Raw genomic sequence first — 13,362 nt, 5'->3', positions numbered from 1 at the left:
CAGAAATAAGAACTGTAGGCTGGAGTATCAGTTTATTCAGTAAAAAAATATTTTACTTGAAGTAAATCTATAAATATCTGTCTTAAAAGTTTTATTTTTCTGTAAAGTGATTAACATTGAGATACATAGATAAACTGTGCTCTGAAATCATAGCAATCACATTCATAAGGGTAGGTAATGAATTAAATGTGCAAAAGCAAGGTATTTTTATATCTTAAATACCCTGGGGCTAGACAAGCATACTGACAGTAATTGGGCTACTAGAACATGCACTTAGACTTCACAAAAGTAAGAGCAGTAAAGCACATTAGTATAAAACAAGCTCATTTGTTTGAGATGCACCCATGAAACTCTCTCTCTCTCTCTCTCTCTCTCTCTCTCTCTCTCTCTCTCTCTCTCTCTCTCTCTCCATCCAAGTTTTTTGACCCCCAAAATCTAAAAGTTGTCATTGAGGTTTTATAAACTTTGAGAAGAAAATATTAGTGTATAAAACAGTTTTATAGAAGCTTAGAATAATTAGGATAATTGTGAAAACATTATTAGTAAGAATAAGGAAACAATATTAGATCATCACTTTACTTAAGCATCAGGCCTATTGTGCTAGGATAGTTAAGCACAAACACTCCAGTGCCAGGGAATATTAAATCATTTAATTAAATGCTCCACATGATCACTCGGATATCATTGACTGTGAATACCAAGAACAAGTAAAGAATCAGGGGAAATTCACCATTGGCTATTTATGCCAATACTCTTAGTATATAAAATTGGTGGGTAGAGTTTGGAAAAATTTTGTGTTACCTTTTTCAAAAGCTTTCTTTAAAACCTGCCTTTTTCACAAGCTTTCTTTAAAACCTGCCTCATAGCTAAAGTTCACATGTCATTGTCAATTATGGCATAGGCCCAAAGTTAGCTGAACCCAAACAATTATCTTCAGAAGTTACTTATTTAGCTAAACCTTTGTTATACAGTCAAAAATCTTAAAATTATGAATTAAATTTAAAGCACTGAGAAACTATTGCTAACTGATAGAAGAGAAGTGATTCTTCAGAAAAGCAAGAATGAAAACCCTTTAGCTGGCGAAGAAGATATCTGCCGGGGAAAAACTTCTCACAAATTCTCTTACTTCTTGGCGAAAGAGATATAAATAATGGCGAATAAGCAAAATAGGAAGAGTGGAATGAAGAATGAATTAGTTAGAATCATTTAAATACTATTAGATAATTCTGGAAACAGCCAAGATGTCAGGTATTCCTCTGAACTGTATGCAGCATTGCTCACTGTAGGACTGCAGAATCTTGAAGCAATTGTGCAGTGTTACTATTGGTAATCCTTTATATATTAGAAAAAAGATTGCAGAGCTAGGGGCTTTCAAAGACCATGAATGTGACTGCAGTATATGGTATGTGAATGATGGGTTGGTAGAGAAATGCAGTGGGTTACAGTAATGGTAACAATTATTATAGTAATATAGTACAGTATTAAGCATTTAATTGTGCTTTTGAAAATATATTTCTGTATTGTATTTCGAATGATGTTTTTCCTTTCTTAAGAGAGTTTGTTAGCAATTAAACTGCCTGATGGGAAAATTAATTCATTTTTGAAATCCAGGCTTTCAGTGTTTGAAATTTCTTAATTTTTAAAAGTTTCTTGTTCTCTTATTTCTGTTACTGTAATATCAGAATTTTAAAAGTCAAGTGATAAGTATTTTATGATGCTGGATTATTATAAGTAACAGAAATTAAAAGTTTTAACCAGAATATTCTTTTATACTTCTGAAATTTAGTGCATCTTATCAAACATTGTCTACTGTAGTTCATCTTTTAATTTTCTGCTTTATTTAAAAAAAATTATTAAATGAAAATACCTTTTTGGTTAGAGTATGATATGATTAGTTGCCACATTTTACTATAGTTCATAAGAAAACATATTTAAATAATGCATGAAAATTTATTCTTACAGCAATTACGAGAAATTGAAGCCCACAGAACTTTTGTAACTGGCTTAGAATGGTTGCCAACAAATAGCCATGAGTCTCAGATGGTGCGAGGGTTCTCTGATGCTTCAGTTTTATCAATATCATGTGACAACTCTTTGAAAATTCACCACATTCCCAGAAGAGGTAATGATTTCAGTGCAATTATGGTACAGAATTTGGAAATCCATATGGCATAGGAACTGTTAATATTTTTCTCACTATCCAGTAGAGGTACGGGTTCTGGAGGTTTAAGAATATGGTGGCTTTAGATTGAAGTACATAGTATGGTTATTTATATGCTTTTGTAATCATGTAGTTCTGTAAAACATGCTTAGTAATTTATTTCATCACAAACCTATTCCTTACAACTTAGTTCAGTTTTGTCAACAGCCCCAGACATCAATCTTTTGTTGAACAAACAAAAATTGGTTGCCAGCTTGTATCATGAGGATTGCGTGTGTATGATTAATTATTCATTCAGCATAGATCCATTCTTTCATCTCCAATTTTTCCTTTCCAATGGAGCATTCTAGATTTAATTTCAGTTTTTAGGTTGAGATCATCTTTGCTGGCTAGAGGGTGTTTGCTGCATTATTGGATGGTTATGAGAGCTGTTTCAAATAGTTATTATAGTTCAGCTGCAAGGAGAGTGCTACTTTTAGATATTTTAGTATTTTTGATGAATTGTTTGTATATCCCCCTATAGATACAAAACACTAAATATCAACAGTAATTTTTTAAATGAACCTTACCTCTCCATCATATAGCTTTTACTTCTGTGCCAGCATAAGTAAAAGCTATATAACGGAGAGGTAAATATTTGAAAAATAAATCTTAAGTATTTATATTTTATTTATTTAGTATATTTTTCTGTTTATGGAGTGGTATTTTTGAAAATAAGAGGCTTAGTAGCGTTCAACTTCTCAGTCAGTTAAACACTTTGTTAATGATAATACAGTAATCCCTATGACCAACCGTTCCCCTGTCTGCTCGATGCCCTTGACTGTACCTTTCTCAGCTTGAATGTGTGGTATATACCTAACCACACTAAATGGCAAAAGTGGGAACAAAAGCTCTCAGGTGTGGATAGATCATCAAAGCAAAGATTGAACTGTATGGATGAGGGCACAAAAAATCTCTGCTCAGCCAGGCAGACTAGCTGAGCATTGCACATAAACTGATTGTCTCAGTGAGTATATTGTGTTATTGGCTTATTGATGAGTTGGGGGTGAGAAAGGTGTAGTCAAGTGTAATAGGTGTTGGTAGGGATAAATTAGTACAATGTCTCTGTTTTCTTATTGCTGTTATTCTGTCCGTATTTTAGGGTAAATTGTAGACATATGATTGTCTAAAGATATAATGGGTTACTGGATTTACTGCACAGTACTGTACTTTACATAAAAAAACAGTGCTCATAAAATATGTAATATAGCTTAGTTAACGTAAGGTGTAGTAGCATTGCATTTACATATGTAATACCATTCGGCATTTCTGGTCATCATGTTTTGGTTTCATTGTGTTACACTTGTACATACACAGTATTCATAATACACACACAAAGACTACATACAGTACATTGCCTTGAATGTCTTGTGTTATATGAGTTACTTGATCATAAATATATAGGTTGGGTAGTCTAGGCTATTTTGTTGAAGTTCTTCCATCACACAATTTGCTTTCAAAAGTGTCATATTTTGTTATTTTGTGTTTAATATACACATTATAAGGAGAGAAAATGAGTCATACTTATTGCTTTGGATTATATACAATTTTTTAAAGTTATTGCACATTTTCATAGATTAGATTAGTCAGGGTTATAGTAAGATTTTGGGGTTGCTTAGACATAACATAGCCAAAGCTTGGCAAGTTATTATTCTTAAGTCCACACTTTGGACACTCCCCATTCTTACTTTCATGTTTAAAAAATTCTTTTTTTAGGTTTAGCCATATATTGTATGTAAACATATTTTAAATGGAGATTCTTGATAGGCAATCTTTCTGAATAAAACGATGTATAGCAAGTTGTTTCTTATTTATTTCTTATAGGTATGGTTCCTGTGTGGGTGGCGGCAATACTGGCAGCATTAGTACTTTTTGGTGCATTCTTATTAGCAAGTTTCCTGGGTCTTTGAATCGTCCTTTCCATGCAGTCACTTCATCACCATTGCATGAAAATTGACACAATGATGAAGCAGTGTAAGTTAAAAGCTCATGAAATTTACAGTACAACTTTTAAAATATATCATAAATAATGAAGAAAGTTAACTGTGCTCTTAATTGATAATTATATTTAGATGGCTACAATTACAATACACTCCCTTGCATTATTTATATATATATATATATATATATATATATATATATATATATATATATATATATATATACAGAGTATATATATATATATATATATATATATATATATATATATATATATATATATATATATATATATATAGTATATATATATATATATATATATAAATAATATACTTATATATATATATATATATATATATATATATATATATATATATATATATATACATATATATATATATATATATATATATATATATTATTATTATTATATATATATATATATATATATATATATATATATATATATATATAAAAACTGTATTTACACATTCAGTATATTAGTGATGTTTAATGTTAATTAGTGTTATTTAAATGTTCATTGCCAAGTACTGTAATGCCAAAAGTCCATGTTAATGAAGTTTTGTAGATGGTTTGTGACAAGCAGTTACTGGAGTAATATATTTAATTATAATGTTTGGTGTAATGTTTGGTCAATGAAGAAATAGAGGCTAAGCTGGGATACATCTCAATCAGAAAATATTCTGCTGATTTTCATTCAACTTTTGTTATTTTGTGAGGTATATTTATTTTCTTGTTCATGAAGTTTTTGTGTTGTTAAATATTTTAATTTTTCTTATATTTTCAAACATCTTTTTGGAATAGTGACATGTAAACATAAATACCATACTCTCATAGAATAGACGGGGAAATGTACAGTGGTAACTAATGTGAAAATCCAAACTGTCACTAAGTGACATTGATGGTCCATTATTTAAGGAACCAGTATTTTTATGCAAATTATGTTCATATTCTCAAAGTGGTAAGACCTTACCAAAGAACCAGTTTCAAATGCAGAAAATGGATAAAATAAAAAAAAAAAAAAACATGTCATACTCCAAGAATTTACACTAGGGTTTGTATGTTATCAGATGTTTCAGGATTCTGACCTTCTGATAAGTAACAAAGACCCTACAATATATATAATTTACATTTGAAAATTTCTAAGGTATCCCACAACCAAATGTGATCCCATATGGTTTCTAGCTTGGAGATTTATCCAAAAATCCATTACACCCAAAAAGGCAACCTTAGCAAAAGTTCATCACAATAATATAGCTGATCAAGCTCCCAAGTGTGATAAAGTGTAACTGTTTATGAATTGTGGACAGAATGTTCATTAATGTTACTTGATTTTTCTTGAGTACCTGGTAACAGTTATTTTCTAAGTTTTTTAATGAGTTGATAGTCTCACTTTCCTTGTATATAAGATATTTGCCCATGTGTTAATGAGGAAGAGATGGTAACAGGAGCAAACTACTCAAAAAATTATAAATAAATTTAAATGTAAAGATTAAGGATTTTCTTGGATTTGGTTATTTGGCTGTTTTATATATGGGGAACTTTACTCTCAAGAAGATGGTAACATACACATTTAAACTTTATTCTGCTGAAAATTATTTTTTGTTACTCTTCCAGGTATTTTGGTCAATAATGTATTTCATTTTAAGGGACAATGTTGCAGTATGTATACTTGTAAATTTTATTTCTGTATGTCATACTTCATGTTTTTCTTCTGAAAATGAAATATTAGTTTAAATGATAGATAAATAAAGTTTATTCTGTATTCCCCTGTTAAATATGGCACTTAATTATTGTTTTATCAAGCATACTGATAACACAAGGTCTCTTGATATGAAATATAATTTGGATAGGATCTTTAACAGAACTACTTTGAAATAGTTATACATTGCATGTGAGAATCAGCAGAATATGTATAGTATCTTGGGTATAGATTTCCAGCTTGCTGGGTTTGTGTTACAATTTTTATTGTACAGAAGTAGTTCTAGGTTTCCTTTAGGTGCTCTCTGTTTACCTGTTATTATTTGTAAAGAGAGTTTTATTCCTTTGTTGGTCCTGATTGCACCTCTCTGCAACTTTTCAAAAGTTGAACTATGTAATGATTTTAGGTTTTCCCCCATTTTAAACCGTCCGTGCCCATGGATTATTCATCGTCAACTGTTTGAATTAAATGACTGCTTGAGATTACTTGTATATAATTTATAATTCAAGTTCAGAATGCTCAGATAAAAGACTTTAATTTGATTCTCTAAAACTGTATTCTTGATTATCTTTTTGTCAGGGAGTTCCATTATATTATGAGGGTATCTCATTGTCTTAGTACTTTATTTTCCAAGGCGTTAACAATATTCTGCACTACCTTTCATCCATTATAATAATTCAAATGAATAAAGTCTTCCCCCATTTTCTGCAAGGATTAAGTTTTACCCCGCACAAATACAGGCAGTCCCCAGTTAACGGCGGGCTCAGTTAACAGGATCCAGTTTTATGGGGCTTGTCTAGTGACGAAAATCAGCACTTTTCGGCGCCAAAAATCGCCGATTTCCGCTTATCGGCGCCGATAATTGGCTATTGGCGCCTATACATACCCATCATGGCGCTCGGAACCGAAAATCGGGCGCTTTTTGGTGCCGTATAACCCCGAAAATCGCCAAAAGCTGCCAAATCACTGATTTTCGTTAGCAGCGATTTTCGGTTATCATCACACCTCAGAAACGGAACCTCACGATAACCGGGACCGCCTGTAATTAAATTTTGCAAATGAATGCAATAGCTTTGTCAAATTCTGAGCCCCTGTAACCTACCTTGACCAAGTCGGTTTATGCAATCTGTAATCGTACAAATGCTAATAATGTTTGCAAGCGCCAAATAAATTGTTTAAAATTATAAGAAATAAAGGAATACCAAAATTGATGTTTTTGCTGAATAAGTTTCAGTGCAATAATCATTTGTGAGCCATAAAGAAGCTGGATTAATTCCCTCTGTACAGCCATTTTTTATTTCTTACATCAAGCAAAACCACTGATGCTGAATAGTACGTATACAAAGCAGTTTATTCTATGGCCACTTAAATTTTAAAAATTCATAGATTACTCAACATTATTCTTGAAGGAAAATAAATGCTCAGGTATACTGAAAAATAAATAGAAAAGACATAAGAGCCTTTCACCCCCCATCCCCCCATCCAAGTGATATATCTTTATTATCTCAGAGATAGTTCTGTACTGCATTATTAAAATTATACTCTTATTAAAAATGGTAAAATTACTGGTTGTGTAGTTTTCAAGTTGGATATATTGTCAAATATTGATTAGATATATTTTTATTTTATTAGTATGTCATCTCTGTATGTATGTTTATCAAAGACCATTTTTTTTAGCTCTTCAAATGTTTTTGTGAAAGTTTAGTTGGCGACTGTACATATGAGGAATCAAGTTGTCCTGTAGTGGATGTTTCATTAGTTTTTTTAATCAATTTTCACATGTATTACATTGTTATGCATAGCATTTTGGGTAATTTGAACAACATAGTATATTTTTTCTTAAGGATTATTCCTATTTATTCTCATTTCTAAGAATTTCTTTTAAATCTGTCTACATTATCTCTACAGCAACTTCATTATATTAAACAGTTTATGATATACTGTAAGTTTAGTAGGAGCAGAAGAAATGAAGCCAGAAACATGAGAATCAGAATTCCAATATTTATAAAGTCAGTATTTGTTTCATTAGTTTTCTGTACTTTTCTTGTATACTTAAGAATGTTCTTTTTTTTTAATTAAAAACAGTCACTTGAATATTATTTCATGAGTTTAATGAGAATTTATTCAGTAATATATATTTGTTTCACAGTAAACAATTATGATTAGCCCATTTCAGTCATAGGAAATCTTTGCAGATGCTTCAGTCTCTTGAGAACAAAATGTCAGTCAGCCAGCAGTAGTGCACAAGAATGGGCAGATACCCTGGTCTTAAGCGGCCTGGAGTCATTGTTTCTATGTCCTTGTTTCACTGTTTTGTTTTCAGCGCTTTGCTGTCATAGTAGTTTTCTCCTTTTGATCATTTCTTTGTTTTATTGCAGGTCTTTCAATTCCTAGTACAGGCAGTCCCCGGTTTACGACGGGTCCGGCTTATGACGTTCCGAGGTTATGACGCTTGTCAAATATATTCATCAGAAATTATTTCCCGGTTTACGACGCAGATGTTCCAGGGTTACGACTTGTCACGATCCGACAGAAGAAATATGGCTGCAAAATGCAGAGAGAACAAAATTTGGAGGTTTTTTATGAAAACTCGATGTAACGTAGTTACATTGCTTTCACTACACCCAAAGCATTAAAAGTAAGGTTTTCAGGCTTTTGACGATTTTCAATGATTTTTCGGTTTATTTACGATTTTTGGTCTTTCCACGACGCCAAGAAAAAATGGAACTCGTAAACCGACTGCCTGTAGTGTAATGTATGAGTGTATATTTTCCTTATACAATAAGCAGGGATGCAATATATATAGGTAGTTAGACTGCTTGTGCTATTTGGGTCCTGTGATAGTAGTAGGACTGATGGTTCTCACTTTGAGAGAGGTCCTCAATGCTTTTCATACATCTTCATCACCGTATCCATTCTTTCTTCTCCAGTATGGCACAGTGACATAGACTCTTCAGAGTTATTGCCCAACAAATCTCTTAATTGATAAGTTCTGTCTTTTTCTACATAAGTTGCATCCAAGAGACCCTTATTTCAGTATGGGTCCTCCAATCCTGCAGCTTTTCCTGACAGTCTGAAGCAGGAACTGAACATTGTAACTTTTTTTCACAAAACTCTCAATGTGTTTTGCATATTAAGGTTTCTGTCATAGGCACAACTCCCTGTATGTCTTTGAAAGACATGGGTTCTTGTGCCTAAATTGAATCCTGAAGTGTTTTTAGGTGAATCCTACAGGTCTTATTAGCCAATCTGAATTTTTAGGCAAATTGATCCTATCCACCTTTATTCAAATTTGTGCTAATTATGAGTACAGTAATGTGTTTGTTGTGAAATGAATGTGATTTTTTGAAAACTGAATTTTTTAACATGAACACATTACTATGCTTACAGTGGAAGTTCTTGCTCCCAGTCCCCATATTTTCTTGCAGCTCATCAATCAAACAGCATGAATAATGATCTCTCACTCCTCTAGACCAGGGGTTGAACCTGTGCACGTCCAGCACTACTGGTTGACTGGCGTTTTCTTTTTAAGAGGGGCTAAAATATAAGGAAAAATTTTGTATGTATGAAAGTGGTTAACTATAAATACTGTAATGGATTTGTTCCTATGTGGTCTTAAGCTTTGATCCGTATTATTTTTTATTATACCTTTATTCTGGTTGTAAAGCTGGGTAGCAAAGTGTTTAACTAGTGGCAGGTAGGTTAGGTTGTCAGCCCCACTTTTCAGTTGCCATAGAGATAAGGCACTTCTCTTGCTGCTGTTTGTATGTATTTCAGTATGTCAAGGATACTTGAACAATGAAATTATATGCTCTTTTTGATGGTGAACAGTGATTTATCATCTTGAGTTTCCCTTGCCTTGGCAACCCATTCTTTTGTTGCAAGTTTTTTTTATCCTTGGCAACCCATTCTTTTGTTGCAAGTTTTTTTTATAAAGTCTTCAGATTCACTACTTGAAACTATAATATGCTAAGTCATACAAAATGCTAGTCTGTCAGTAAGAATTTCGGTTGGTATACTTAAGAAATAGCTTTGATGGTAGTCTCATACTTTCTTCTTCTGCATGGATGGATTGTTTGTGTAACTTCTCCAGAGGAGCACTTAGGTGTACCATCTTCAGCAAAACTTCAAGTAGGTTCAGTTGGTTTCCTCCATGTTTGCCAAAGTTGGGTTCCTCCATGTTTGTCAGTTTTTGTTGGACTGTTAAGAACTGTCCAGAGGCTGGAACCATCCAGAACCCTCCACGGTTTAGCACTGTCAAGTAATAGGTCCCTAGATCTTCCTCTTTTTCCTTGGAGAATGACCAAATGGCAGGAAAGGGCCTTGGTGAAAGGGATAAAGCTCATTTGCAATGCTTGTGCCCAGTTGCTCTCTTTGTCTGCCAAGGGAGTGATATCCTTCTAATCTTTCTTTGGTTTCAACCAGTACCAGAGAGGTGTTCAGAGAACAGAGATGTCACTGTGCACCTTGGCTGTCGTCTGTGATGGTCATTGTGGATGTATTTACTATATCTCTTTCAAAAGTTCTTTTTCACATGTTCTGGTGGTTGCTGGAGTTTTCTTTGGCAGGTTGGAGGGCAAAGCAGGAATGCTTCCTCAAGGTATATCTCAGACTCTTCAGCTGCTGTCCCCTTGGCTTTTACCAGTGCAGTAGGGGATTATTCAGGGGACAGGCAGTTTGGAGGAGGAAATGTGGCTTCTGTTCTGAACACACAAGACAGGATTCCCTTGAACTTTTCAGAGCTTACAAGATACTTGAATTGGTTTCCAGGCTGTATAGGACCATACAGGAGTCAGCCTTCCCCTGATCATACATTTGACTGGGAAGCTGGCATGTCCAGTTGGTGATAGGCCACTTTCCAGCCCCTTGCAGGAACATTGCTGAGTGAAACGTTGAGTTGACTGTTAAGCAAATGGGTGTTTCCCCCACCCCTCACTTACCTGCTGCCAGTTAACTACCTAATTACCAAGCTTCAATGACTGGATGAGCTTTTGCCCAAAGTGTTTCCATATAAAAGGCTTGAAGATCGTGGTTTTATATCCAGGAACGATATATATTATACTGAATTTGCAATTTTATAACAAAAGATTACTTTTCATGAAACAAATTTTTGTCCAGAATTTTGTCAAAATTACACAAATATATGTAGTTTTGTGGGAAAAAAAGGCAGAGAAAATAGGGGAATGTGTCTTTAGGTAATAAGTTTTTATTCTTTTTCATGGTCCTATAAACTATTTGCACTGAACTGCTTAAAACTTATTTTATTTTATTACGTAAGTTTATTTGCAGATTTGTCTTGATTTAATTTGAGATTCAGTTATTATATGATGATCTACTTTATTACAAAAGAAGGTATATTATTTTATAATGATGCTTTTGAATTGTTTGCTTATATTGATTTCAGTAGTTACATAGTTTACTTTTAGTACTGTATGTGTTTATTTGCAATGCAGTCTACTGATTGATAACAAATTTAGTTTCATTTTGCCACAGCATTCAGGACTTCCAGTTGTCATATTTTAACAAAACAGCTTAAGATTACAATATTACAGTGTAAGTGGCTCATACATAAGATAGTATAGCCATTTTGCAATATGGTAGTTCATGTTAATTAAGAAGAAATTGTAACTGGTTTTGCATAGTCATAGTGTTAACTATCTGTGCAATATTGAGGTTCTGGGACAACAACTTAGAACACTTAACTTAAGACTTGCATGATGATGATACCTTACATTTTTACTTTTTTTTTTACTCTGTTGGGAATACTCTTTTTTTTTTTTTTTAAGCATTTTATCATGTTTAGTGCTCGTCTTATATGCAGTTTCTATCACATTACTGTTTGGTACTTTGGGTTTCAAGTCTTCACTCTTGTTTTCTGTAAGATTTTCGTATTGAAGGAACTTTAGGAAACCCCTGCAATACTTTCTTTTTACATATCATTTTCTGTCTGCTACATATGATACTCGTGTAAAGCAGAGGTATGCACTTCAATATAGTTGAAGAAATCAAGTCAGTTATTTTAGTTTAAGTGTAATTATTTTGCACATCATAGGCCATGTTTAGTTTAGATGCTTTAAGAATTGTTGGTATGAGATGTTTACTGTTTTAGAATGAATTATAGTAAATTCAGATGTTTCTTCACCAACAGAAATACCCATTTTACATAAACCTTAGCTTCTGACCAGTAGTTAGAGTAAGCCATTTAAATTGAAATCCTTCATATAACAGTTTACTCACCTGACTAAATGGTAGTAGGTGTCTGACATTAGAATGAAATACAGTAGCTAGTTTCCTGATGCTTCCAACCTTAGACCTATGCTGATATAGCTGATTTACACATGTCATTCAAGGTCAGTTTACCTATGTTATTTTGATGTGTCTGCTTTTTAGTAATAACCCCCTGAAAATTAGTCCATTTCATATTTTGTTTATTGGTCTCTTTAATAAAAGCTTTCCGGACAGAACTGCTATTTTTGAATTGTTCTTGACCACGTCATGTCTCAGTTCCTTTTATGCATCATGTTAATTGATCATGAATTAAATTTAATTCATGTACTATCTGGCATTCTGATAAACATAGAGAGAAAATTGTTTTGAAAGGTCCTCTGATTATAAATCTGCTGTTGACATCATGTGTTCAAGTGTTGTCTTTTCCAGGTTTGCCTGTTGATGTTGGTACTGATCCTTGTCCTTTTTGTCTCTTTTTTTTTTTTTTTTTTTTTTACATCAGACCAATCTTTATTTTTCCTTAAATCAGCCTTGTTCTTGACTTATATTATAACAGTAGACTATGGTATAAAAGATGATAGGTGAACAACAATACTTTATGTATTGCCTTGGCAAGATTGGCACAGATTGGAATCACAGTCAAAGAGGGCATGAACAAACTCAACCAGGAAGACCGTGCCAAGTAATTTAAAGCATATGGTCTAAGGGTAAACAATTGGCCTAAACAGACCATGCTAGAGTCAGAGCACCAAAAAAACCATTACTGCCTATCAAATTAATAGTTATCCTCCCCCCAGAAAAAATCACTATATGATAACTCTTTATTAATAAAAAATTAAGGGCCACAAATTTTCTGGGTAACAAAACTGGACAGATGAAAAAGAGGCTAAACATTCATATACTATATCATTAAAAGTGAACAAAGAGTTACTGAGTACTATATGATGCAGCATACTAAAAGAATGAACAAGAATAAGCAAATGAACCAAAAATAAGGAAAAAGTAGTATGTACATCCTAAAGTGATGAATTTACATTACTGAATCAGGAACAGAATGTACAAGATTGAGGCAAGATATCGTAATGAACTGACAGGAAAGTGAATACAACAACTGCACTTCATTTGAGAACTCAGATCAGAAGTCATAAATGTTATCTTGTTCTTGGTTCTATAGGTCTTCATCTGTCAGTTTCTTTTGAGATTATGATATTTTGCATGAGCTTGGTGGGAGTAAAGGCAGAAAGTGCAAGGTACAGAGACAAGGGAGAACTAT

At 33.0% G+C, this 13,362-nt stretch overlaps 1 protein-coding gene across 2 annotated transcripts in view; it reads left to right on the top strand.

Moving 5' to 3' along the window:
• Positions 1-8,355, top strand: part of LOC136840895 (guanine nucleotide-exchange factor SEC12) — a 47,561-nt gene extending 39,206 nt beyond the window's left edge. The window contains exons 7-9 of one of the 2 annotated variants that reach the window (XR_010853775.1): positions 1,963-2,122; positions 4,025-4,174; positions 8,240-8,355. Coding sequence is in view for 1 of the 2 variants with exons in the window: in XM_067107854.1 (XP_066963955.1) it covers positions 1,963-2,122; positions 4,025-4,110 (246 nt within the window). In the remaining variant the exon portion in view is untranslated. Of the gene's footprint in view, positions 1-1,962; positions 2,123-4,024; positions 4,297-8,239 lie in introns of those variants that run through there. The other variant, XM_067107854.1, reaches the window with a different exon arrangement.
• The last annotated feature ends 5,007 nt before the right edge of the window (positions 8,356-13,362 follow it).

Source organism: Macrobrachium rosenbergii, chromosome 8 (genome assembly GCF_040412425.1).
Source record: "Macrobrachium rosenbergii isolate ZJJX-2024 chromosome 8, ASM4041242v1, whole genome shotgun sequence".
Lineage (NCBI taxonomy): Eukaryota > Metazoa > Arthropoda > Malacostraca > Decapoda > Palaemonidae > Macrobrachium > Macrobrachium rosenbergii.
Note: the sequence above shows the minus strand (reverse complement) of the source record. Positions and strands in the feature narration are given on the sequence as shown.